The sequence below is a fragment of the Dryobates pubescens genome, chromosome 29 (genome assembly GCF_014839835.1).
Source record: "Dryobates pubescens isolate bDryPub1 chromosome 29, bDryPub1.pri, whole genome shotgun sequence".
Lineage (NCBI taxonomy): Eukaryota > Metazoa > Chordata > Aves > Piciformes > Picidae > Dryobates > Dryobates pubescens.
In genome coordinates this window covers 13,672,425-13,698,555 of record NC_071640.1, presented here as the reverse complement: position 1 = coordinate 13,698,555, position 26,131 = coordinate 13,672,425, and the positions used below count along the sequence as shown (strand labels likewise).

Genomic DNA, 26,131 nt, shown 5'->3' with positions numbered 1-26,131 from the left:
CTTCCTGAAGGTGCTGACGGCCAGGCTCTGCCCATCTGGGACGGTCACCGTTACCGCTGTAGCCTCCAGCTGGTGGCTGTGCTCTGCCAGGTAGCTGCAGCGAGAGGCAACTCCAACCAGGAACCACCTCCCTGCGAGCTGCGGGCACAGGGGAACTGCCTGGTCAGGTGCAGCCCGGGGTGCCACCACCCCGCTGCCCTCGGCGCCCACCAGCCCGAACACGCTTCCTCCATGTTATCTGCACTCCCTGGGCACCTCTGCCCGCAGCCTGGTCTATCGGTGTGCCCCCGGGGCACGACTGCCATTGCTCGGGACAGAGCGGGACACAGAGCAGCCTGGCACGGGGACAGGCTGGTGCGGGGCAGCTGCGCGGCGGCGGTGCTGCGCCGCGGCCCCGGCCCTCACCCGGGGCAGGCTGAGCTCCGCCTGAGCTGCCACCTTCTCCAGAGGGCTCTGGGGAGTGGGCGGCCGCCGCCGCCGCGGCCCCTGCCCCAGCCCCGTCGGGGCCGCGAGGAGCAGACCGAGGAGCAGGAGGGAGCCCAGGGCCGCCATGGCGCCGCTCTGCCGGGAAGCGGCGGGGTCAGGCGGGCACCGCGGCCGGGCAGGGGCCGGGGCAGGGGCCGGGGCAGGCGGGGCCGCGGGCAGCTGCCGGTCGGGGTCAAGGCTGAGGCGGGCCGGGGGTCGGGACGAGCACGGGACGAGCATGAGCCGGGCCGGGGGGGCGCGGCGGGGCCCGATCCGGAGCTCGATGCCGGAGGGCGCGGCCGGAGCCCACCGCAGCCTGCGCACCCCCGGGGGGCGCGGAGACCCCAGCCCCGCGCGCGACGGGGCGGGGCTTGGGTGTAGGGGCGGGGCTTGGGTGTAGGGGCGGGGCTTGGGTGTAGGGGCGGGGCTTGGGTGTAGGGGCGGGTGTAAGCGGGGCGGAGCTACCGCGGGGGGCGCTGCGCGAGCGATCGTGCCGCGCTCGGCTAGCTGTGTCTGACGCGTTCCCGGGAGCTCTGGGCTCGAGCTGCCAGGCCTGCGGCGGAGAGCAGCGCGGTGATTGGAAGGAGGAGCGAACCACAGAGAGCGGCGGCCAGAGCGGCCTGCGCGGGCCGAGCGGAAGGGCGGGGCGGGGGGGCCGGAAGTGCCGCCCGAGGGAGGCGGAGCAGCGGAGCCGCCGGAGCCGCCGCGGTGCTGTGAGGGGCGGGGGGCCGCGGGGGGCGCCTGGGGCGGGGGGCCGCGGGCCCGGGGCACTTGGCGCGGAGGTTCGGGCGGCCGCGGCGGGCCTGACCCCTGTCTGGTTCCAGGCGCGGCGGCAGAATGACACGATGGACGCGGGCGGCCGTCCCCTCCTCCCCGACAGCGTCCTCTACGAAATCTTCCTCTACCTGGACCACGCAGACGTGCTCTCGGTGGGGCTGGTGTGCCAGCAGTGGCACGCCGTGGCCCGCGACGAGTTCCTCTGGAAGGAGCTCTTCTACCGCTACTACCGCATCCCCCGGGAGGTGCCCCGGCACCCAGGTGCGCTGGCGCGGGGGGACGGGGCTGGCGAGGCTCCCGCCGCGCTGCCGGCCTTCTGAACCGGCCGAGCCGGCGGGGCAGTCGTGCCGGGCCGGGGGCTGCTCGGCGCTGGGGGCTGCTCGGCGCTGGGGCCTGCGGCGGCCCCGGGGGCTGTGCCTGGGTGACGCCACCCGAAGCTTCCCTGCCGTGAGCCCGGAAGGGAAAATCCTCTCCCCCTGTGCTGCTCGAGCCCCTGTCCCCTGGTGTCGAGGCTGATGGAGTTTCTAAACCGTCTCGAGTTAGCAGTCTACCGGCTCGGGCGGTGATGTGCCTGTGAAGGGTCTGGCACTGCCCTCGCCTGTCAGATGGTTCCCACTCTCAGCGAGGTGGGCTTTGCTCCTGGAGGCTACAGCACAGCCTGTCCGGGTGCTCCCGAGGAGACGCAGTGAGTCACTGCACGCTGCTCCCAGGATAATCGCTGCTGGCTCTGCCCCAGCAGGACCTCCCAGCAAGCCCCTGCTTGGGGCTCTGTCCCTTTCTCATCGGCACTAGGAAGAGCTGCAAGTGCATATTAGCTATCAGACCATTGCCATAGGAAGCAGGCAGCAGCTGCAGCCTGGCTGTGGCAGCTCTGGGGAGGGTGTGCAGCCCTTTAATTGCACAGTGGGCAAACGCTGAGGCAGCACCTGACCCACTTTGTGAAGGCAGGTCAGACCTGACCTCAGCCTTGGCTTGCAGCAGGACCCAGGAGCAGTCAGTATGGACTGAGCCTGGCTGGGCCTTCCCTGGCCAGAGCTGTCGACATGGGCAGCAGTTCTGTGGCCACAGGTCGCTGCTGAGTGGTGCAGGCAGTTTGCTGTGGTCTGGAAGGGTAATCCAGTGGTGTCCACCAGTTGAGACAGCCCCTGGGGAGCTGCTGACAGGAAAGGCCTCTCTTGGAGCCTGTTCCCAGTGTGCTGCAGGAGCTCTGTGGAGGATGGGGGGTGTGAAGCTCTCACCAGTGCCCAGGGTGGAAGGAGTTGGCTTCTTGATCTTGAGTTGCTGTTGCCACAGAGAGTCAGGAAGAAACATCAAGGATCAAGCAGCTGGAGCCTCTGCAGTGACCTCCTGGTGCAAGAGGGCTCTGAGAAGAGAGGTGTGGATGGCACAGCTTGGGCTGTGTGACTTTGCTTGCTCAGGCCCTGGAGCTCTGTGGGGTTGAGGACATTACCTTTATCTGAGGCTCCTTGGCCAGGCTGCTTCACTGCCAGCCTCCTGCAGTTAGTGAGCTGCCAGCCCTGTCCTTCAGCACTGCCTGGGGCTGAGCAGTTGGTGTAACTCAGTGATGTATTGGAGCACCTCCCAGGCTGTGCTGTGAGGCCACTCCAGGAGGCAGCAGGGTCAGGAGGGGGCTGACATCTGGGGAAGTGCTCTGCCAGGCTGCCTGCCCTGGGCAGCTCTGAGCTTTGGGCAGTGGTATCCAGTGGGTCTTGGCAGAGCAAACACTGGTGTTGCTTAGCTTGAGGGGACCTGTCCAGGCTGCTTCCCAGCTGGGTTGGCCAGGACCAAGAGCTTCAGAGGGGGATGAGGCACCCATGTAGTGAGGAGGGGTTGGAATGTCCTGGTGCAAGCTGCTCCCTGCCTGCAGGAGCCTGCTGGGCTGCAGCAAGCTCTGAAGGAACCCTGCAGCCCTGTTCAGTGTAACTGGGGGAACTGGCCCTCAGCCACAGGCATCCTAATCCTCTTTGCTGCCTTGGGATTTGCTGCTGCACAAAGTCTGCAGCTGCCTCACTGGCACTTTAAGAACCCTCCTTGGCCTTTGCTGTGACTTCTGAGAGCCTGCTCCAGGCTCCCCTGCAGTCCTGGCACGCTGCAGCCAGCTCCTGTTCTCTGGTATCTTATCTCATGGAGATGGCTTTTCCTGCTCTCCTATCTTCTGGAGCCTTCTTAGTGCTGTGTTAGGCAAGATAAAGATACCCAGAGTGGGGCCTGGAGCCCTGTGGAGCAGGTCCTTCCCACATGGCTGGTGTGTTTGTGTTGTGCTGGAGCAGGCTGCAGTCCTGAGGCTGCTTTGTCCTCAGCAAGCTGACAGCTGTGCCCTGGGGTCTCTTGCTGTGGCTCTGCTGGTTTAGGTGGTGTGGAGCTGGAAGAGAAGAGGTTTGTGTGTGGGAGTGGGGAAGCCACTGAGAAGAGTATTAAGGCTGCCTAGCTGAGGGGAAGCCTTAGGTGTGGTGCCCTCAGCAGAGCTCCTGGTGTTGCTGGCAGGAGGCCAGAGTGCTCTGGACTGATTGTGCAGCTGCCATGTTCAGTCCTGAGCCTTCCCTGCCCACGCAGGGGGCTGGAACTGGATGATCCCTGAGGACCCTTCCAGCCCTGGCAGTTCTCTGATTCCTTCCTCCCATGCTCCTGTCCTGTGTCCTTGCTTCTGCACTGCAGCTGCTGTCTCCTGGTATGATGAGTTCCAGAGGCTCTATGACACCATCCCCTGTGTGGAAGTGCAGGCCCTGAAGGAGCACAATGACCAAGTGCTGCACCTCAGCTTCTCCCACTCCGGCTCTTTGTTTGCGTCGTGCTCCAAGGACTGCACTGTCAAGGTAAAGTGGCAGCCACCTGGCACAGCCCTCCTGGCTTGGAGCTCGTGGGGCTTGACCAGGAGCTGCATGGAGACCAGAGGCTTGGCCAGGTGTGCTGTGCTCAGGCTGGTTGCTGCAGATCATAGAATCCTTTTGGCTGGAGGAGGCAGGTCACAGCTGAATGTCTCCACCCCTGCAGCCTGCTCCAGTTCTTCACAGCTCTTTCTCTGAAGATTTCTTCTTTCCTGATACCCAACTCCAGCCTCTCCTGGGGCAATCTGATGCCATTTCCCCTTCTCCTGGCACTTGTTGCTTGGGGGAGCAGGCTGTCCCTCACCTTACTGCAGCCTCCTTTCAGGTGGTTGTAGGGAGTGATCTTCTCTCCTTGGTCTCCTTTTCTCCAGGTTGAAACAACCTCAGGTCCCTCATCTGCTTCTCCCAGGGCTCGTTCTCTAGGCTCCTCACCAGCTCATAGACTGGTGCTGAGCTGTGCCCAAAGCCACAGGACTAATGGCTTTTGCAGCTGTAGCCCTGAGGGCTGTGGATGCCAGGTGCAGCCCAGGTGCAGGTGTCTGAGTTCCTGCCTGGCTCTGGCTGCTTTCCAGGTGCAGATCCCCTGTGGTGCCCTGGCTCTAGCACGGGGTGGAGGTGGTGATGACCCACAGAACTGCCTTCCATGAATGGCTGTCCTGGGAGAAGTCCCTCTGGGCATGCTGGCAAGTCCAGCTGTGGCTGAACACCTCTGTGGTGGTGGCAGCAGCCCTGCATTCAGCCACTGCCCAGAGGGAGGCTGGGATCAGGCCCTGCAGGAGGGTCCTTGGCAGGACTCTTCTCTTGTCCTCCCGAGCGCTGGCAGCAGAGAGGAGTGCAGCACTCCTGGGCTTCTCAGCAGCTTTTGGCTTTGTGCATCTGCCTGCAGATCTGGAGCAATGAGCTGGACATCTCCCTGCAGCACAGCTCCAACATGAGGCCCTACAACTGGAGCTACACCCAGTTCTCCCAGTTCAACTCCGACGACTCCCTGCTGCTGGTCTCGGGCGTCTTCGTGGGGCCCCACAACTCCTCCTCAGGAGAGATTGCTGTCATCAGCATGGGTGAGTGCTGCCCTCACTGCCACCTCCTGGGAGCTGCTGGGCTCCCTTCCTCCCTGGCTGTGGTGCCTTGGCCTGTGCCTGCCCAGCCTTCCACCATCTGTGCAAGGGGATCCCAGCTGCGGTTCCATCAGCTGAACCTTCCAGGTAGCCTTGGCCCTGCTCAGGTCACCAGCACCTGAGGGCCCTGTGGCCTATAGTGGCACTTAGCTTCTGTTGTGAGTGACAGTCTGGGCAGGGCAGGAGCTGCCCATGTTCCCTGCTGTCTGACCTGGGTGCTGCTCTGAGGGCCCCTGTGGCTTTCTGAGGCTTCACCTCCTCTGCAGTCAGGTCACTGATCCCCACTGTCCTCTCTTGGCCCCCCCATGCCGTGGGCCCTCTGCCAGCAGTCAGGGGCTGCTGCTCTGTGCCCAGCTGGCAAAGGCCCTGAGCCCAGCAGCAGGAGCAGGGAGTTCTGTGGGTGTTGGTCTTGTCCTTGGGGTGCCTGCCTGGGCCAGGCTCAGAAGGGCTGCAGGTTGGGCTGCTCCCTGGTCTGGCTTTGGCTGGCTGCCCCTTTGTTTTGGTTTCCCTTGCCTGTGCTCTCCCCACACATCCCTGAGGAACACAAACAATCCTCACAGCAGTGACTGGAGGCTGAGCAGCAGCCAGGCAGCAGCTGCTCAGCTTGCAGTGGAGGTGCTGCAGCAGTGCCTGTCCTGTGGAGCCCTGAACCCCCCTGCATGCCTTCTGGCATGGTTTCTCCAGGCCCTTGCCTGGCTCACATTTCCCCTCCCTTGCAGAGAACTTCACACTGCTGTCCAGGGTGAGGAACAAGCCCTATGATGTGTTTGGCTGCTGGCTGAATGAGACCAACCTGATCTCTGGCAACCTGCACCGCATCGGCCGCGTCACCTCCTGCTCCGTGCTCTGGCTCAACAATGCTTTCCAGGTGAGGAGGCTGCTCCAGCTCCACAGGCACTGCAGCTTCCTGCTGCCTCCTGGGGGAAGGGTGGCCCAATCCACCTGTCCTCCTTGTTTGTCTCCTCTGACTTGCCCTCAGGCTCTTCAGCTGGAGGCAGCCCCTGTGGGGGGTTTCTCCATGCTTGGTGTTGTGGTGCCCACTGCAGTGTTCCAGCCCTGCCCTCCTACTCTGTTAGCTCTTGCCATGCTCCCTGCATGGGGATGAGGATTGAGTGCAGTGCCCTGGAGCACAGGGTGCTCAACAGGAGAGTGGTTGAACCACCACAGGATTGCTGAGGTCCTGGGTGGTGTGAAGCTGGGCCTGGGACAGCTGCCTGTGTCCAAGCAGTGGCTCTCTCCCCCTGGGCAGCTCAGTGCCTTGCTCCTGGGAGCTCAGCCTTTCCCTGTGGCCATTTCTGTGGGCCAGGGGCTGTCTCTGATGCTATGGTGAGGCCTGGAGGTCAGTGTGTGCTGGCCCTCCTCTGTTTGCTGCTCCTTGGTTCCCTGGGGCCTGTGCTGCTCAGCTGTGGTCCTCTGCCAGGTGCCAGCTCCGTGTCTCTGGCACATCCTGGTGAGCTGGTCCCTGCATGACCCTTCCCATAGCCACAGTTCTGTGGTGCTGACACTGCAGTGTTGACTCTTCCACCTCCCAGAGGTGAGGGAGGGTCTTGCCTGCTTTGATGGGAAGGGTTGAAGTGCATCCAGAGACTGCCAGAGCCATTGGGTGGGGAGAGGACTGCAGCCTGTGGCTGGGAGCAGGTCACCAGGCTGGCCCTGCTGAGGGGCACAGGCAGGCTCCAGGAGCATGGAGGGCATAGAATGTTCTGGGTTGGAAGGGACCTTAGGAGTTCATCTTGTCCAACCCCCCTGCAGTGAGCTAGAGCAGGTAGCTGACAAGCCCTGTCCAGCCTGGTGTGGAGTACTTCCAGGGATGGAGGTTCTGACCCTTCCCTGTGCCAGTGTGAAGCTGCAGGGAGAAGCTCTGGCTGCAGCTGCATCTGGCAGGGGCCTGCTGCTGCACCTCCTGGAAGGCACTGAGCAGCACCAGGCTCCTGCTCTGGGGCAGGGGGTGGCAGGGGGGCTGCCCAGCCTCTGTGCTCCCAGCTCTGCTGCTCTCTGCCTGCCCCTGGGGGGGCGGGGGGGGTTGCCGGCCGGCTCCTGGAGCCACTTCTCGTGGTCGCCGCTGCTGGGCGGCGCTCGGGGCCTGGCTGCTGCCCGTCCTGAGCTGGGCAGAGCGCTGGCAGCGAGCCTGCAGCTGCTGCTGCCCCTGCCCCTGCCTGCAGGGCGTGGAGTCCGAGAACGTGAACGTGGTGAAGAGGCTCTTCAAGATCCAGAACCTGAACGCCAGCACCATCCGCACCGTCATGGTGGCCGACTGCAGCCGCCACGACTGCCCCGACCTGCTGCTGGACTACGAGGAGCAGCTGGCGGCCTCCTGCCCCTGCCCCTCCTCCCGCCCGGGCAGCGACAGCGAGGAAGAGGAGGCGGAGGCCGGGCGGCCGCCGGGGCCGGGCGGCAGGGGGGCGGCGCAGGCCGGGCTGCAGCGGCTCTTTGATGACCTCCTGGAGGGCGTGCGGCCGGCCCTGACCGAGGCGGAGCTGGAGAGCAAGGTGGCCGAGCTGTTCGTGCGCAGCAGAACCAAGGCCCCGGAGCCCCACCTGCTGCCCGCCGGCAGCAAGGCCAAGTACCTGATCTTCACCACGGGATGCCTCACCTACTCCCCGCACCAGATCGGTGAGCTGGGGGCTGAGCCCGGCGCGCTGCCCCGGGGCTGTGCTGCGGCTCGGCTCCGGGCGGGGTCTGCAGCGCCTCTGCTGCCTGTTTGTGCTGAGCCAGTTGCAGTTCTGCTGAGGCTGCTGAGGTGCAAGCTCACCCGAGGGGGTTCCACCCCACAAGCACTTGCCTGAGAGTTGTTTTGCTGCTCCCAGGCCTGACCTGTGGCCAGACAAAAGTCCTGGTGAGGTCTGAGCAGAAGATCGAGAAGGGACTTCTGAGTTAAGGACATCAGCTGTGAGCTGGGCACCAGTGGGTGGGTGTGAAGGGTGGGGGTTGCCCTGACAGAGCTGTGTGAAGGGCCTCAGGCATCCTCTCCTGTAGGGGTGCAGAGGGCATGAGAGCAGGGCTGGTTTGGGCAGCTTGGAGTTGATGTGCACCTTGCTTGCCCAGTGTCCCTCAGCCCTGGCAGATGGAGCCCTGCTACCCATGTGCCCACTGCACCCTGTGTGGTCACCCTCTGGGGAGGGCAGAAGAGCTGCTGCCAGGCAGGGCCAGTTGCTTTTGCTGCTTGCACAGCTACAGCCTTCTTGTGCTGCTGCAGATTCTTCTGACCCTCCTGGTGCAGCCCAGTAAAGGGGGGAAAGGCAGCTTCCAGAGCTGTGCTCACCCAGGAGCCCACCAGGACTGAGTGCAGCTCTGCTCCATGCCCCCATGCACAGCTGGGTGTGCAGACAGACTGCAGCCTGCAGTGGGTGGCAGGTCCTGTGCCCACTCAGCCCTGCCAGCAGCTCCATCTGCTCTGCCAGGCTGTGCTGGTGCTGCCTCATGGGCTGGGGTGGGCAGCAGGTGAAGGCAGGGCATGGGGCAGGGGCTGCTCCCTGGGCTTTGGTGCCTTTGAGCTCCAGGCACTCCCTGGCCCCTGGCCAGCAGCACAGGCTGAGCTGCTGGGAGGGAGCAGCCCTGGCTTGGCTCTCCCAGCCCTGAGTCACTGCACAGGGTTGTGTTTGCTCACTGCTTTGTGTCACACTGCCCCTGGGGCCTCTGCTGCCTGCCCCTGGGGGGCTGCTGGCTGTGTGCTCACCCTCAGCAGGCTGCTGGGCACCAGTTCTGCCTCACTGCTTCTGCAGGAGCTTCCTCTGAGCTGGCACTGCTGGCACTGCTGGCACTGCTGGCAGGCTTGAGCCATGGGCAGAGGCAGCTTTGTGTGTGATGAGAGCCCAGCACTGCAGGGATGAGACAGCTGGGTGGAGGAGCAAAGGTCCTGGGCTGCCCAGGCTCAGAGGCTGTGCAGGGCCCTGGAGCTGAGGTGCAGGTGGTGCCCTTGCTGTGGGAGAGGGCTGAAATCAGGCACCCAGCAGTGGTTTCCCCACAGGGCTGAGGAGATGTGCCATCTTCCAGCTGCTCTTGGACCTGCTGAGGGTTAAGCCCTTATGTGCCTGAGAGCTGCTGAGGCTCACAGGAGCCCTCCAGGAAGCTGCTGTGGATGGTTTGTGTCTGAGACCTCTGTCTGGAGCCAGAAGGGGACAGGGCCTGACCTGTAGCCTGTGTGTCCCTCAGGAACCTGAGAGGGTGTAAAGCACTTGAGGCCAGTCTGGGACTGACCCAGGCTACATGTGTCAGGGGAAGGTCCAGCCACAGCCAGTGCCTCTCCCTGGCTGGGTACTGCTGCAGGTGGGCCCAGCCCCAGGAGACCCTTCCTGCAGCCCCTGGCCCGGTGCAGCTGCTTGGTGCTGCCGTGTGGGGTGGGCTGAGGCGTGGCTGTGCCAGGCTGGCAGCTGGGCACTGGGCAGCTTCCTGGCTGGGGTTGCTGTGCCACTGTGTCACTTGTGGGCAGCGTCCTGGCCAAAAGCACCACCTGAGAGCCTGGAGGAGCCTGGCAGGGACAGCAGCCCAGGCCCCGGCTGTGGGTGAGCCAGTTCTGCTTCCTCAGCAGCACTAAGGGAAGCCCCCTGGAGCCTGGGGCTGCCACCAGCCCCACTGGCAGGCTGCAGAGCCAGCTGATTGTGCTTTCTGTCCCCAAGGGATTAAAAGGATCCTGCCCCACCAGATGACGACGGCGGGGCCGGTGCTGGGGGAGGAGCGGCGCTCCGACGAGTTCTTCGACTCCCTGGATCACGTCATCGACGTCCACGGGCACATCATCGGCATGGGGCTGTCCCCCGACCACAGGTCAGCCTGCTGGGGCTCTGGAGTGGGGCAGGGGTCTGCATGGGGCTCTGCTCCTTCACAGCCTCTTTGTGTTCTAGTGCTGAGCTCCCTGCTGTGCTGCTGAGCCCAGCTGGGGGATGGGGCAGAGGAGCTGCCCACACAGTGGGTCCTGCTCTTGAGGCAGATCAGACAGAGAATGGTTTGCAGTGACAGGGACCTTAAAGGTCACCCAGTTCCACCCCCTGCCAGGGGCAGGGACACCTCTCACCAGCCCAGGTTGTTCAGAGCCTCATCCAGCCTGGCCTTGAACACTTCCAGGGATGTGGCAGCTGCAGCCTCCCTGGGCAGCCTGTGCCAGTGTCTCACCAGCCTCACTGTAAACAACTTCATCTTTATGTCCAATCTGAATCTCCCCTCTTCCAGCTGGAAGATCTTTGCCCTTTGTCCTACCACTACACTCCCTGGTTAAGAGCCCCTTCCCATCTGCCCTGTAGCCCCCTTCAGGCACGGGCAGGCCACCAGAATGTCTCCCTGGAGCCTTTTCATCTCCAGGCTGAACAGCCTCAACTCTCAACCTGGCCTCAGAGCAGAGGGCTTCCAGCATGGCTGTGGCCTCCTCTGGCCCTGCTCCAGCAGCTCTCTGCTGCGCTGAGGACTCCAGAGCTGGCCCCAGCATGGCAGGGTGGGCCCAGCATAGCAAAGCAGAGGAGCAGAATCGCCCCTCCAAGGTGCTGGCCACACACCACCCCCCTAGACTCGGCTTCAAAGGGGTTCCAGAGGCTTCCCCTAGCCCCTGGGGGCCACCTGCCCCCCTGTGGTGGCCCTCTGGTCTCTAAGGGGCAAGAAGCCTTCAGCAGGGCGCCCCTGAGGCACAGCCTGTGCTGCAGGCTGGGCGAGGGGCAGGGTGTGGGGCAGGGCGGCGGGTGGGGCGTGGGGCAGGGCGGGGTGGCGGGCGGGGCGCGGGGCTGGGCAGGGGGCAGGGCGGGCGGGGTGCGGGGCAGGGCGGGCGGGGTGCGGGGCAGGGCGGGCGGGGCGGCGGGCGGGGCAGGGCGGCGCCGTGCCCCGCAGTGAGCGCCGGCTCCGCCCAGGTACCTGTACGTGAACAGCCGCGCCTGGCCCCGCGACTGCGTCATCTCGGACCCCATGCAGCCGCCGCCCATCGCCGAGGAGATCGACCTCCACGTCTTCGACCTGAAGAGCATGAAGGAGGTGAAGCGCGCGCTGCGGGCGCACCGCGCCTACACCCCCAACGAGGAGTGCTTCTTCATCTTCCTCGACGTCAGCAGGGACTTCGTGGCCAGGTGCGTGGCCCCGGGGCCTGGCCGCTGTGCTGGCAGCCGAGGGGGGTGAAGAGCAGAGGGCCCGAGGCGGGGGTGCCGTCTGCTCTGGTCCGGCGGCGGCGGCGGACGGAGGCGGCAGGGGGCAGCGATCTCCTTGGGGGCTGCAGCCAGCAGGCGCTTTGGGGCAGTCCGAAGGGGCTCTGGATCCCAGAGGGAGCTGAATGTCTGCGTGGGGAGGGTCAGAAGGGACCTCCAGAGAATGTCTAATCCAAGCCCCTGCTCCAGCAGGGCACCCAGGGCAGCCTGCCCAGGAGCACAGTGCCCAGGCGGGTTTGGAAGCTCCCCACAGCCTCTCTGGGCAGCCTGCTCCAGGCCTCCAGCAGCCTCACACCAAAGGAGTTTCCCCTCCTGCTCAGGTGGAGCCTCCACCTCTTCCAACGCTTGCCCTGCCACTAGGCACTGCTGAGCAGAGCCTGGCCCCAGCCTCTTGCCCCCCACAGCTCCTTTAGCTCTTGCTGAGCACTGCTCAGCTGCCCTCTGGGGCTGCTCTGCTGCAGGCTCTCAGCCCCAGGGCTCTCAGCCTTTTAGGCAGCTCAAGTCTGCTTCCTCAGGTTGAAGCTCATGGGCATTGAGGCTCGGGGGGCAGCCTCTGCCCCCGTCGGAGCAGGAGGAGGAGGGTTGGGGGCAGCAGGTTCTGGGGGCTGCTGCGGAGAGCCTGACTGGCGTGTGGTGCCCGCAGCGGGGCCGAGGACCGCCATGGCTACATCTGGGACCGGCACTACAACATCTGCCTGGCCAAGCTGCAGCACGACAACGTGGTCAACTCGGTGGCCTTCAGCCCGGTGGAGCAGGAGCTGCTGCTGACCGCCAGCGACGACTCCACCATCAAGGTGTGGCGCTCCCCGCGCGCCCTGCGCGGCCGGCAGGCCAGGCGGCCCCGGCCCCGCCAGCTGCTCCTCTCCTGGCTCATGAACCAGAAAAGCTGAACCCAAGCACACTGCTCCTGCAGCTTCCTCACTGCAGCCACCTCCTCCGGAGCTCGCAGAGCCCGGAGCCCCGCGCCACAGAGACGAGCTCTGGGCACACAGATCCCAGCTGCCGGGCCGGGAGGGCCCCCGGGCACGGAGCCGCTCCCCGCCGGGAGCCTCTGCCTCGGCTGGGACAGGAGCACCCCGCGCCGGGCCGGGGCCTGGCGGGCAGCAGCCCGAGCTGCTCGCTGCAGCCTGGGCTCCCACAGCTTCTCACCGACGCTGCTGCTTGGGCACAGCTCTCTGGGCGAGCTTTGGTCCCCGGGCACGTCCCTGGCATCAGGGCTGCGCTGCCCTCGCTGGGAGCTGCCGGCCGCAGCGCCCCAGCCTGGCGCCGCAGAGCCCCAGCCGGGGGCCGCAGTGCCCCAGCCGGGCGCCGCAGTGCCCCAGCCGGGCGCCGTAGAGCCCCAGCCGGGCGCCGCAGAGCCCCAGCCGGGGGCCGCAGCACCCCAGCCGGGCGCCGTAGAGCCCCAGCCGGGCGCCGCAGTGCCCCAGCCGGGGGCCGCAGTGCCCCAGCCGGGCGCCGCAGAGCCCCAGCCGGGCGCCGCAGAGCCCCAGCCGGGCACCGCAGAGCCCCAGCTGGGCGCCGCAGCGCTGCGAGGCCTCGCTGCAGGACTCTTTTAACGGTGGTTTTATTCCTGTTTGTTTGCCCCAAACCTCCCCAGGCGACTCTCCAGCTGCTGGGCGCTGCCGAGCGCCTCCTCCCACCAGGTGTCTCTGCCCCGAAGGGCAGGGAGTGGGCAGCAGGGAGGCAGCACCCGGGCAGGGCTGGGGGTCTGGCTGGCCTCATGTAGCCCTCAGGGACACAGCCGGGGCCCGTCGATGCCTTCCGTGGTGTGTTGGTGCCGCCAGAGGGGAGGGTGGGGAGGTGGTGGTGGCTTTGCTGTGTCCCTCTGTTGGGCAGCACTTCAATAAGCTGTGGCCTAGGCACCTATTTATTGGAGGGGATCTGCTGCTGCTCCCCAGGGGCAGCGCTGAGCATGGCTGCTGGGGCCCGAGGTCACCTCTCCCATGCTGCTCCAGTTGTGGCACTTTAGGCTCTCCTGGTGTGTTCCCCAGGGCTATGTGCAGGCATCCCCGGGGTGGCTGCAGGAGTTCTCACCCAGGTGCCTGGCTGAGTGCTGTCCCCACCCTGGCAGCTTCCAGCTGGGGCCTTGCCCTGGGTTGGGTGACCTGGGGACTCCCTCCCAGGGCCCCCCGAGGGTGGAGCTGGCTCCCTGGAAGTGATGATGACGTCTGTGGCATTTGCTCTGCCCTGGAGCCATCCCCCCCTGCAGCTGGTTCCCACTGAGTCTGAAACTGAGCTCCTGGGCTTGGCCTGGATGGCTGTGGCCAGCAGGGACCCAGCAGCTGCTGGAGCCGTTCCTGGGAGCTGAGCTCTGGGCTGTGTCTGGAAAGGAGCCAGGTGGGGGCGGGGGGAGGCCCTGTGAGCAGGGCAGGCAGCTGCCTGTGCCACTCCCGGCCTGGGGCTGCAAATAGACCTGAGGGAGGCAGCAGGCACTGGCTGTGCACCGAGGCTTTAACCCTCCTGCCCTGCCCCAGCGGTGCCCATGGCCCCACCCCAGACCCCTGCACTCAGGTTTTTTATCAGAGGACTTCCAGAAGCAAGGGGAAGCTTCGTGTGTGCACAGGAGCCACATCCAGCGCTGCCCAGTCACACAGAGCAGCCTTGGCCTCCCTCCCCAGGATGGTGGAGCCTCCTCTCCCTTGGCTCGGGGTAGCAGTGAGCAAGGCACTGAGGGTTGATGTTTGTACTGAGTTTTGCTCTTCACCATGGCATTGAATAAACGTTCTGCTGAGGCATCTCTGCAAGGCCAGCTTGTTCCTGAGTGCAGGACTGAGGCCAGCAGTGGTGGCACAGGGCTGAGCCTGCAGCTGCTAGGGCACTGCAGAAGCACCCAACCCACTCCTGCTCCAGGCAGAGCCTTGCCCAAATCTCTCCCTCAGGGATGGGGCAGCCCCAGCAGTGCTCTTCCAGCCAAGGCTGAGTGCTGCAGGCTCCAGGGCTGGAGCATCCTTGGCTCCTGCTCTCCCAAGCACCAACCTCTGACCAGCTGAGTGGGGAGCAAGCTCTGCAGCCAGCTCTGTGCCCCTGGCAGGGAGTCCTGTGCTGCAGCAGGGGCTGCAATGCCAATGTCCCCTGGAGGCCACCTGCCACCTTCCCTGGTGCAGCATGCAGCTGGCTGCTCCCTCGAGGCAGCTGTGCTGCTGGCTCCACAGCAGCAGTTCAGTCCCTGCAGTGCTGCAGCTCTGGAGGGGTAGGACAGTCTTGCAGGCTGAGTGGGAGCAGCACAGGGACCTGGCTCCTGGACAGCTAAACCCAGCCCCCAGGCAGAGCAGGGGCAGGGCCTGGATTTGCCTCTGCAGTGGCTCTGCTGCCGAAGCTGGGCTGAGCCCTGCTGTGCCTGCCCGCAGCACAGCTCTTCACCCCGGATGTTGAAGCTCCAGCTGCTGGGCTGGGTGCTCTCCAGGAGCCCCCTCCCTACCCTGCAGCCCTCCTTGGGGAGCTGCAGTGCTGCAGCTGGGGAATGCCCCTGCAGAGCTGGAAGCTGTGCCCAGGGACTGGCACCGGCGCCGCTCTTCCAACAGCTTTTATTGGTGGCTGTGACCATCCCCAAGGGACAAACAACTGCCCAGTGCCAGGCTGAGCTGGGGCTGAGAGCTGTGCTCAAAAGGGGGAAAAAGTGAAAAACACACCAAAAAATGCAGCAGTGGCCTGTGCCAAGTGTCCCTGTGCCAGGCTGGCACAACTGTGCTCAGGGCACCAGCCCCTGCCTGCAGCACACCCACAGCTGCTACAGTGACAAAGGCCCAGGCAGTGGTGCCAGCACCAGAGCTGCTGCTCAGCCACACAGCGAGGGACAGGGAACATCACTGCAAGCTCCACCTGCTGCAGCACACAGCCCTGCTGCAGCACACAGCCCTGCTGCAGCACACAGCCCTGCTGCAGCACACAGCCCTGCTGCAGCACACAGCCCTGCTGCAGCACACAGCCCTGCTGCAAGGGCTGCACCTGCTCTTTGCTCACAGCCTGGACTCGGCACCCGCTGGGGCATGAGGACCAGCACCCACCCCCCGAGACAGCCCCAGCCCCCCTGGCCCAGCCCCTATTGCTGTGGGCACCTCTGGCAGGACCCCCTGGCCCTGCTGCAGGCAGAGGGTGTCCAGCACCCCAGCAGCAAAGCCACTCCCAGCAGCTCAGCCCAAGCTCACTTGGTACAGCTCCCAGCAGCTGAAGGAGCACAGATGATGTCCTGCCCCTCTCCAGGCCCTTCCAGGCCTCTGCAGGGCTGGGAGCCTCCCTTGGGCCTGGCACTAGGTGGGAGAAGGGCTCAGGAGGTGCCAGGATGGCTTTTCAACTTGTAAGGCAACAGGGTGAGAGTGGCACCGCTGGGCGTGTGCCACCCCTGGGGGCAGGCTGGGAGGCACAAGGGAAGGGTCCTGGTGCCCCTCTCACACCTCTGAGAAGAGCTGAGGGCCCAGTGGGGGCAGGGTGCAGGCAGTGCTCAGCCCCATGCTGCAGTGAGGGCAGCTCCAGGGGCACAGTGCCCTCACAAGGACACTGTGCCTGGCCCAGCCCTGGCAGCCACAGCAGCCATGCAGCCTTCCCAGCCCCCCTGACCAGCCCCCTAGCCCCCCCAGCTGTGCTGGCCCAGCCCCCTGTGCCCCCAGCCCAGCAGAGCCTGCTCCCAGCCATGGCCCTGCACACAGCCAAGGCTTCAGAGGTCATCCCAGCACCTACCCACAGGCAGGGAGAGCCTCCCCCCCCGGCCAGCACAGCACCCTTGGGTGCAGCTGGGATTCACAGCAGCTTGGACAGGGACACCAGGCACCCCCTGGGCTGCACCCCCTGGGCTGCACCCCCTGAGCTCCCCAGGCAGCGTGGGGCCAGCCAGTGACAGCAGCTGGGGCTCTGCTTGTCCCCAGTGACAGCAGCTGGGGCCCTGCTTGTCCCCAGTGAGAGCAGCTGGGGCCCTGCTTGTCCCCAGTGACAGCAGCTGGGCTCTGCTTGTCCCCAGTGAGAGCAGCTGGGGCCCTGCTTGTCCCCAGTGAGAGCAGCTGGGCTCTGCTTGTCCCCAGTGACAGCAGCTGGGGCCCTGCTTGTCCCCAGTGACAGCAGCTGGGGCTCTGCTTGTCCCCAGTGACAGCAGCTGGGGCCCTGCTTGTCCCCAGTGACAGCAGCTGGGGCCCTGCTTGTCCCCAGTGAGAGCAGCTGGGGCTCTGCTTGTCCCCAGTGACAGCAGCTGGGGCCCTGCTTGTCCCCAGTGACAGCAGCTGGGGCTCTGCTTGTCCCCAGTGAGAGCAGCTGGGCTCTGCTTGTCCCCAGTGACAGCAGCTGGGGCTCTGCTTGTCCCCAGTGACAGCAGCTGGGGCTCTGCTTGTCCCCAGTGACAGCAGCTGGGGCTCTGCTTGTCCCCAGTGAGAGCAGCTGGGGCCCTGCTTGTCCCCAGTGAGAGCAGCTGGGGCCCTGCTTGTCCCCAGTGAGAGCAGCTGGGGCCCTGCTTGTCCCCAGTGACAGCAGCTGGGGCTCTGCTTGTCCCCAGTAAGAGCAGCTGGGGCTCTGCTTGTCCCCAGTGACAGCAGCTGGGGCTCTGCTTGTCCCCAGTGAGAGCAGCTGGGACCCTGCTTGTCCCCAGTGAGAGCAGCTGGGGCCTGCTTGTCCCCAGTGACAGCAGCTGGGGCCTGCTTGTCCCCAGTGACAGCAGCTGGGGCTCTGCTTGTCCCCAGTGACAGCAGCTGGGGCTCTGCTTGTCCCCAGTGAGAGCAGCTGGGGCTCTGCTTGTCCCCAGTGACAGCAGCTGGGCTCTGCTTGTCCCCAGTGAGAGCAGCTGGGGCTCTGCTTGTCCCCAGTGAGAGCAGCTGGGGCTCTGCTTGTCCCCAGTGAGAGCAGCTGGGGCTCTGCTTGTCCCCAGTGACAGCAGCTGGGGCCTGCTTGTCCCCAGTGACAGCAGCTGGGGCTCTGCTTGTCCCCAGTGACAGCAGCTGGGCTCTGCTTGTCCCCAGTGACAGCAGCTGGGCTCTGCTTGTCCCCAGTGACAGCAGCTGGGCTCTGCTTGTCCCCAGTGACAGCAGCTGGGGCTCTGCTTGTCCCCAGTGACAGCAGCTGGGGCCTGCTTGTCCCCAGTGACAGCAGCTGGGGCTCTGCTTGTCCCCAGTGAGAGCAGCTGGGGCTCTGCTTGTCCCCAGTGACAGCAGCTGGGGCCTGCTTGTCCCCAGTGACAGCAGCTGGGCTCTGCTTGTCCCCAGTGACAGCAGCTGGGGCTCTGCTTGTCCCCAGTGAGAGCAGCTGGGGCTCTGCTTGTCCCCAGTGACAGCAGCTGGGGCTCTGCTTGTCCCCAGTGAGAGCAGCTGGGCTCTGCTTGTCCCCAGTGACAGCAGCTGGGGCCTGCTTGTCCCCAGTGACAGCAGCTGGGCTCTGCTTGTCCCCAGTGACAGCAGCTGGGGCTCTGCTTGTCCCCAGTGAGAGCAGCTGGGGCTCTGCTTGTCCCCAGTGAGAGCAGCTGGGCCCTGCTTGTCCCCAGTGAGAGCAGCTGGGCTCTGCTTGTCCCCAGTGACAGCAGCTGGGCCCTGCTGGGCTGTGCTGCAGCAGGGATGAGAGCAGACCCTGCGCTGGAGAGGCTCTGAAGCTGCCAGGCTGGGGCTGGGTGCCAGGCAGGTTGCTGCTGGCAGAGAGGGGCTCTGGGGCCTTCCTCCACCGCAGCCTTCCATCTCCTGGGCCTGCCAGCAGTGACCCACAGGGTGAGCACCCTCCTGCCTCGCTGCTGGGGGAGCTGAGCAGGGTCCTGGGCAGCAGGCTGGGGCCAGCAGCCAGCTCCTGGGGTGTGCTCAGATGCAGAGGTGGCTGTGGGGGGCACTGGGAGAGAAGGCAGCAAAGCCTCCAGCCTGGCCAGCTGCCCACCCAGCTCCTCTGGCCACAACAAAGCAGCTCCAGAGGCAGCAGCTGGGCCTTGCGGTGTCCTCTTCACAGCCAGGGGACTTTGCCAGCCCAGGCAGCTGCAGGCCCAGGCAGGGGCTGAGCAAGTGCCAGGAACCAGCAGGCTCACTGCTCCCAGTGCCAGCTGCTGCTGGGGGGCACAGCAGGCCCTGGGGCAGGGCAGGGGCTGGCCAGCAGCCGCCAGGGCAGCCAGATCAGCGCCACAGCTGTGGGCATCAGTGTGCCCACACAGAGGGGTGGGGGCTGCAGCCATATGTGGGTGGCAGTTGAGGGGCCTGGTAGTGCTGGAGTGCCTGCCACGCTGCCAGTGCCCCAGAATGGGGCTGAATGCCAGCTCAGGAGCAAGGAGAGCTCCCAGTGCTGCCACCCCCACCCTGCCCTGGCAGGCAGAGAATGGCAGCTCTGGCTAAAACCCCACCTGGGGCTCTCAGGGTCAGGGTGCTGCCCTCCTGCACCCAGCCCTCATCTCCCTCCTCTGCTGGAGGGCCAGGTGACCCCAAGGGGGGTTCACTTCTCTTTCACCATGGGCATCTCCACTGCTGCCCCACACTCACTGCCAGGCAGGCACTGCCTGCCCTGTCCTGCGCTCACAGCACCAACCCCATCAAACCCACACTGAGGGGCAGACTGGGGGTACCACTGCCCACAGGGCACACAGCCTGGCTCAGCATCCCTCTCTGCAGACCCTGATGGCATGGACACAGCAGCCAAGCCAACCAGTCCCACCTCTCTCACCTGGCTGGCACCCAGTCTGCCACACTCCCTTCCCTCTTGGAGCAGGCAGCACTCAGAACTTCCAGGAACCTGGAGATCTGCGAGGGAGCTCCCAGATGGCTGAGCCAGACACCCACCTGGGTCGTGCCAGGCAGGCCTGGCTTTGCCACAGAGCCCTGTGGCTGTGCCCAGGCTGCAGCCAGGGCTGTGCTGCCTTGCTCTGGGAGCCCACAGCAGTTCAGACACCCAAGGCCCTGCAGATTGCAAACGTCCACCCAAGCCTCTCCTCAGGGGAGGTCTCTCTGGCCCCAGGGCAGAGGGCTCCCCCCAGACACCTCCTCTCCACTCCGACTGAAGGTCCCTCCCCGGGAATGCTTTTCCCCTTCCTTTCTGCCCCCTCCCGGCTCCGGGGCCTGCCTGGAGGGCAGCACCAGAGGGGGAGGCCCCGCGGGGGGCCGGCTCTGCATTCACTGCTCCAGGAGGCGAGGAGGGTTAGAGGCCTGTGAGGTCCACGATGGCTTTGATGAAGATGGCATCGTCCCGCACGTAGGAGCTCTTGGCCTCCATCAGGGACACCGGGCAGAAGAGGGGGCAGCCGCTGGCGATGTTCATCTCGGTCACAGGACGCTGGAAGGAGGAGGAGCTGACGTCGGGGCGGAAGGCGTCGATGATGTGCTCCCGGTTGTTCTGGTCCAGCAGCATCAGCGTCACCTGCGGGGCAGCGGCCGGAGGGCAGCGGCGGAGGGAGGGCGGCGGAGGGAGGGCAGCGGAGGGAGGGCAGCGGCGGAGGGAGGGCAGCGGCGGGGGGGAGGGCAGCGGAGGGAGGGAGGGCAGCGGCGGAGGGAGGGCAGCGGAGGGAGGGAGGGCAGCGGAGGGAGGGAGGGAGGGCAGCGGAGGGAGGGAGGGCAGCGGAGGGAGGGCAGTGGCGGGGGGGAGGGCAGCAGCGGCAGGGCAGCGGCAGAGGGAGGGCAGCGGAGGGAGGGAGAGCAGCGGGGGAGGGCAGCGGAGGGAGGGAGGGCAGCGGAGGGAGGGAGGGCAGCGGCGGAGGGAGGGCAGCGGCGGCAGGGAGGGCAGCGGCGGAGGGAGGGCAGCGGCGGAGGGAGGGCAGCGGAGGGAGGGCAGCGGCGGAGGGAGGGAGGGCAGCGGCGGAGGGAGGGCAGCGGAGGGAGGGCAGCGGCGGAGGGAGGGAGGGCAGCGGCGGAGGGAGGGAGGGCAGCGGCGGGAGGGAGGGCAGCGGCGGGAGGGAGGGCAGCGGAGGGAGGGAGGGCAGCGGCGGAGGGAGGGCAGCGGAGGGAGGGAGGGCAGCGGCGGAGGGAGGGCAGCGGCGGAGGGAGGGCAGCGCAGAGCCCGAGCGAAGGGCAGCCCCGCGGCCCGCTCGCACGGCAGCGCTGGGCACCGCGGCGCAGGGCTGCACCCAGGGGCACCGCAGAGACCTTCCCACACCCCGCCCGGGCACCGCCAGCCCCTGCCCGCCAGCCCCTGCCCGCCAGCCCGCAGCCGCCCAGCGCTCCCCGCAGCAGCGCACCGGGCGGGCGGCACTCTGCCCTGCATCAGCTCCCCTCAGCCAGAGCCTGCAGGAGCAGCAGCCAGGGCTTCCGGCGAGCAGCAGCTGCACCCCGAGCACGCAGCAGCTCTGCTCAGCCCCAGAGGCACTGCCCCTGCCCTTGCCCTGCCCAGGGGCGCCGAGGCAGCGGAGCCCTTCCCCCTGCCGCTCCTAGGGAGGCCACGGCAGGGCAGCTGGAAGCTCGGGGGCGGGCCCCAGAGGCACAGGCCCGGCCCAGGGCTGTCCCCAGCCTACCTTCTGGTTGAAGGGCCAGCGCAGCAGGGCGTCGTTGGGGCCCTTCATCACCACGAAGAAGAGGGAGAGGTGCGTGCCGCGCCCCGTGCCGTCCCCGTTCAGGTACACCCGCAGGCACAGCTTGTAGCCATACTTGCTGGTGTAGAAGGCTGTCAGGAGAGCAGCACAGGTCAGCAGCAGGCACAGCTTGTAGCCATACTTGCTGGTGTAGAAGGCTGTCAGGAGAGCAGCACAGGTCAGCAGCAGGCACAGCAGGGCTGGCACCAGCAGCTGCCACTCAGACCTGGGCCTTGAAAGCCCTGCAGCAGAGGTGCTCTGGAAAGCCACCAGGCAGCTGCTATGTGCCAGATGCAGAGCTCTGTGTCGCAGGGCAGGGCACCTGCTGGCACCACGGGCACAAGGCTGAGGCAGGTGAGCTGCACTCTACCATTGGGACCCCAACCACCCTGCACAGCTGGGCACAGGCTCTGGCACCTCGAGCTCCCTTGCTCTGGGACCATGAAGTGAGCAGAGCTGTGCAGGGCCATGGGAACAGGTCTCAGAAGGGGACCCATGGCACACGGCCCACTGCCAGTGGCACAGAGCTGTGCCTCATGCCCAGGGAGGCTCAGCAGCCTCAGGGACAGGGCTGGAGCCTGGAGCTGCTCTTCTACTGTAGGACTCAGTGCCCTTTCCTGAACAGCCAGACCAGCACTAGCAGAGACACTGCAGCTCCACAGGGTGAGGAGCAAGAGCTCAGGGCTTTGTCACCCACTGCCTCCTGGCAGTCCCCAGCCCACTCCCTCTGACCCTTCCTCTTCACCTGCAGCCTTTCAGAGAAGATGCCACCCAAGCAGCACATCCTCAGTGCCCATCTGGGACTCCTCAGCACTCCTGGAACCCTGTGAGTGTGCATCTGGACAGGGCACCAGCAGAGCTGGGCAGGGCAGCAGGGGCAGCCAGAGGAGGCAGTGGGCAGCTGCCCACCTGCCTGAGCAAGGCAGCAAAGCAAGAGCCCAGCAAGTCACCCCCAGCCTCTGCCAGCCAGCAGCAGCTGCTCTGCCCTGCCTGGGTGCCTGCCCCTGCTGAAGCCTTCCTGCCAGGATTTGCCTTTTGGAACCCAGGGGTCTGCAGCCCCCACAGCACCACTGCCAGTGCTGCTGCCTCCTCCTTGCTTTCACACTGGTTCCAGGCAGCACTTCCTCTCCTTCACATGCCAGTGTAATCCAAAGCACTGCACCAGCTTCCTTCTCATGCCACCTGCAGCCTTGGCCTCTCCTCCCAGCCCAAACAGCCCTGGTCTGGCTGCTTCCCTTCCCAGGGTGACAGCCACATCCTCACCAGGGCACTTCCCCCTCAGCCAAAGCAGCACCAGGAGCCAGGCTCTCCTATCTACAGGGCACCACCTGCTCCTGGAGGGAACCAGACCTTGCAAACTGGAGACCTCAGGTGCTGCCTTTGCCAGCAGCAGCCCTGGCACCAGCCAAGCCCTCCCCTTGCAGTCCCTCCAGCACAGGACTTTCATGAGCAGCCTGTGGGGAGCAAGCAGGAGCACAGCAGGGCTGGGGGCACACCAAGTGCCTTTAGTGCTGGGGAGAAAGGTCACAAAAGCCCTGAGCCCTGCCACTGCTGCCAGGCACAGGATGGGGCCCTGCCACTGCTGCCAGGCACAGGATGGGGCCCTGCCACTGCTGCCAGGCACAGGATGGGGCCCTGCCAGCGTGCAGGACGGAGCAGGAGGCACCAGTGACACCAGGAGCAGCCATGTGTCCAGGGCATGGACAGACAGATGCCTGGACAGACAAAGCCTGTCATTGAGCAGCCTCTGCCCTTTCCCTCCCTTGGCCTGACTCAGATCCTTCTATCTCACCATCTGATTCTGCAGCCTGCAAAACCAACTCCCACCCTCTGCAAGGACCCCAGGTGGCATCAGCCCAGGGAGGGGCCCAGGAGCAGCCAGCTGGGGCAGAGTTTGCTGGGACACCATGGCCAGAGGACAAGGCTCAGCTCTGCTCAGCACCTCCCTGCAGACAGCCTCTGGGGATGCTCAGCTCAGCTGCCCTGCAGCAGGGTGCAGAGGGGCAGGGGGCAAGCCCTGAAGCAGCTCTCCTGGCCCTGGGAGCAGGAAGTGCAGGGAGTGAAGGGATTCCCCCCAGCTCCTGCTGCCTTGGAAAGGAGAAGCTGGCTGCATGTGCAGAGCCTCAGCAGCACCTCAGGTGCCCTCAAGGAGGAGAATCCTTGTTTCCACTTTTCAAGAGGAAAAGGACCTTGGGCAGCCTACAGCCAGGAAAGAGATTCTGAAGTGGTTTAAAGCATCCACTTCTCTTGGGGCCCAGCCACCCTCTGCCTTGTCACAGCACCAGGAAGGGGCTCTGGGCACCCTCCCAAAGCTCCTGAGCATGCTGGGGGTCTCAGCAGCCCCTGCTCAGGCAGACACCACCTCACCTCCTCAGCCAGCCTGGGTGAGGTGAGCCCCCCTGCAGCACTGGAATGTTGTGAAAAGGCTTTCAGCTCACAGCCAGCAGCCTGGGAAGCACTTTCAGAAGCAGAGCAGCCAGACCAGCACCTCCTGCTCTCTCTGCAAGAGCCTCCTCAGTGAGGGGAACAGCACTGGGCTGGGGCAGCGGGGCCTCTTCCCCAGGCAGGTGTTCAGGCACTTCCCTTTGTTCAGCCACTGCCTCCTGGCTGCCTTGGGCACTAAGATGTGTTCCTGGGGCTCTGATGTGTCCTGCCTGCCTTAACCACTTCATTGCTGGTGTGAGAGACTGACCTGCTGGGCAGCAGCTCTGTGGAGATGGACCTGGGAGTCACCAATGTGCCCCCAGGGCCATGGCCTCCAGGGGAGCATTCAGCAGTGTGGCCAGCAGCTCAGGGGAGGTTCTCCTCCCTCTCCTCTCTGCCCTAAGGGGGTTGACTCTGGAGTCCTGGGTCCAGTTCTGGGCTCCCCACTTCAAGACAGAAGGAAATATTGGAGAGAGCCCAGGGGAGGCTCCAAAGCAGCTGAGGGGCCTGGAGCAGCTCTGTGAGGAACAGAGGCTGAGAGCCCTGGGGCTGAGAGCCTGCAGAAGAGCAGCCCCAGAGGGGAGCTGAGCAATGCTCAGCAAGAGCTGAAGGAGCTGTGGGGGGCAAGAGGCTGGGGCCAGGCTCTGCTCAGTGGTGCCCAGGGACAGCACAAGGGGCAAAGGACACAAACTGGAACCCAGGAGGTTGCATCTGAGCAGGAGGAGAAACTTCTTTGGTGTGAGGCTGCTGGAGGCCAGGAGCAGGCTGCCCAGAGTGGCTGTGGAGTCTCCTTGTGTGGGCAGCTTCCAACCCCCCCTGGGCATTGTGCTCCTGGGCAGGCTGCCCTGAGTGCCCTGCTGGAGCAGGGGCTTGGGCTGGGGGAGCTCCAAGGTCCCTTCCAGCCCTCACCACATTGGGACTCTGGGGTTATAGTCTCTGAGGACTTTAACCCTAACTGAAGGGTCAGCAGGGCCATCCAGAGCTCTCAAGGACCACCTCCTTCAGCAGCACCTCCATGCCCAGTGCCAAGACAGAGAGGTTCAGGCTGCAGGGGGAAGGGCGGCAGAGGCCCCCCCGGGCCCAGACCCCGCAGCCTGGCAATCACCTGGAGAGAAGATGGCAGGAGAGCGACCTGTGATGGCCTCCTGGCGCTTCCTGGCGAACTCTGTGATCTTCCAGATGAAGACTCCGTCGTAGGTGGAGGCCTCCAGGCCTCGCAGCTTCTCCTCCATCTCGGCCAGGGCCAGGTCCTTGAGGCCGATGCTCCTCTCCAGCTGCCGGACCTGCGCGGCACAGGCGGCGCCGGCTCAGGGCGGGCGGCTGCGGGGGGCAGCCCCTCCGGCGCAGCTGCCCGGCGCGGAGGGGGGGCGCAGCTGGTGCTGCCTCCTGCGGCCCCCCTGCCTGCCCCCAGCTCGCTGCTTCCGCTGGAGACCTCCCCCCAGCAGGGGGCAGGACCCCCAGGAGCGGCTCCGCAGCGCGGGACCCCAGCAGGGCCGAGCCCCGCTCAGCGCTGCAACGGCACCGGGCTGAGAAAGCAGAGCCTGCCCCCAGCCCAGGCCCCAGAGGGGCGAGAGGCCTCTGTCAAGAGCTTCACAGCGGCTTGGGCAGCTCCTGGCTGACGAGCAGAGGCTGCTGCAGGCGGCAGGGCTCGCCAGGGCTCGGCAGCATCGTGCCCGGCACGGCTGCGCCGCGCCCCAGAGCAGCCTCAGCGCAGGGCCGCAGCACAGCACCGGTGAGCACCCTCCTGCAGAGGGGGTGCAAAGGAGGCAGCCCCACGGCTGCAGGGGGGTGCTGAGGGCTCTGTCTCGCCCTGGCACACTCCAGCAAGCAGCCAGGGCTCAGCGTCTGCAGAGGCTCAGCGTCTGCAGAGCCCTGGCGCCGTGCGGGGCGGGTTAGCCCCTGCTGAGCCAACACCGAGGGCTGGCACAGGCCCCAGGGCACCTCAGCTCTGCCTGCACTGTGTGGAGCTGCAGCTGCAGGCAGGGAGGCTGTGCTGGCTGCCAGGGTGGGAAGGACAGCGAGGAAGCCTCTGCTGGGCCAGACCTTGGTGCTGAGGGTCTCGATCCTCTCCTGGTCCAGGCGGTGCTGGCGGCTGTAGGCCTCGGCGGTCAGGGACACTCTCTCCACCTCCCTGTTGAGCACGCAGACAATGTTCTCAAAGGTCATTGTCTTCCTCTCCAGAGCCTCACACCTGCCCAGGAGCTCCAGGGACCTGGAGAGCTCCGGCTCTGAGCACAGGGAGCTCTCTGCCAGCAGGGGGGAGCTGCTTTGCGAGGAGGGAAGGGCCGGGAGCGGCTTCAGGTCTGCAGCCCCGGCCTTGAGGCTGAGCACGAAGCTCAGCAGCATGTAAAGGTGCTCTGCCAAACACTTGCTCTCGTGCTCCAGCAGCTTATCAGCTTCCACCTAAGTGAAGAGAAACACAGCCCCCAGTCAGCAGGCCACCCACTGAACAGTGTCCCTCTCATGGGGCAGAACCTCAGCCTCAGGTTATGAAGAGGAAAGCCCCCAGGAGTCAAACCCTGCTGGGGGCAGGGGGGAGGGGCTCTGCTCTGCTCTGCTCTGCTCTCCTTCAGGAACCCTGCAAACCACAGGCCAGGAGGGCTGCTTCCCATTCCCCCACACTGCTGTACTCTGCCTCTCTCCATCACTCCTCCAAGGGCTCTGTCTCTGGCTGCAACAGCGAAGGGCAAAGCCTCAGCTGCCCCCACCCCGAGGGGGGATCCACAACAACGTCACCAACAGCAGCAGGGACAGCTGAGCCACATGGAGAGAGATGGCCTGGGGCCAGTCCTGTGCTTACAGCTGACAGCAGCAGCACCAGGCCCTCAGGGCACTCAGGGTGTCCCTCTGGGAGGAGGTTTCCTACAACCACGGGGAGGGGGGAGGGACCTGTAAAGGTCACCCAGCAGGGACAGCCCCAACCACAGCAGGCTGCTCACAGCCCCAAACCACCTGACCTGCAATGGT

At 65.6% G+C, this 26,131-nt stretch overlaps 2 protein-coding genes across 2 annotated transcripts in view; one reads left to right on the top strand and one right to left on the bottom strand.

The window, feature by feature from the left end:
- ABCA2 (ATP binding cassette subfamily A member 2) overlaps positions 1 to 25,553 on the bottom strand; it is a 129,331-nt gene extending 103,778 nt beyond the window's left edge. The window contains exons 1-2 of the mRNA XM_054174553.1: positions 25,208 to 25,553; positions 24,270 to 24,447 (exon numbers count right to left, since the gene is read on the bottom strand). Coding sequence (XP_054030528.1) covers positions 24,270 to 24,447; positions 25,208 to 25,510 — 481 coding nt within the window. The 5' untranslated portion in view covers positions 25,511 to 25,553. The remainder of the gene's footprint in view (positions 1 to 24,269; positions 24,448 to 25,207) is intronic.
- FBXW5 (F-box and WD repeat domain containing 5) lies at positions 1,235 to 12,267 on the top strand. The gene is made up of 8 exons (XM_054174560.1): positions 1,235 to 1,503; positions 3,898 to 4,055; positions 4,954 to 5,128; positions 5,905 to 6,053; positions 7,348 to 7,798; positions 9,802 to 9,949; positions 11,017 to 11,229; positions 11,948 to 12,267. The coding sequence occupies exons 1-8, from the start codon at positions 1,311 to 1,313 to the stop codon at positions 12,192 to 12,194; spliced, it is 1,734 nt and encodes a 577-aa protein (XP_054030535.1). The 5' UTR covers positions 1,235 to 1,310; the 3' UTR covers positions 12,195 to 12,267.
- Positions 25,554 to 26,131: the final 578 nt, after the last annotated feature.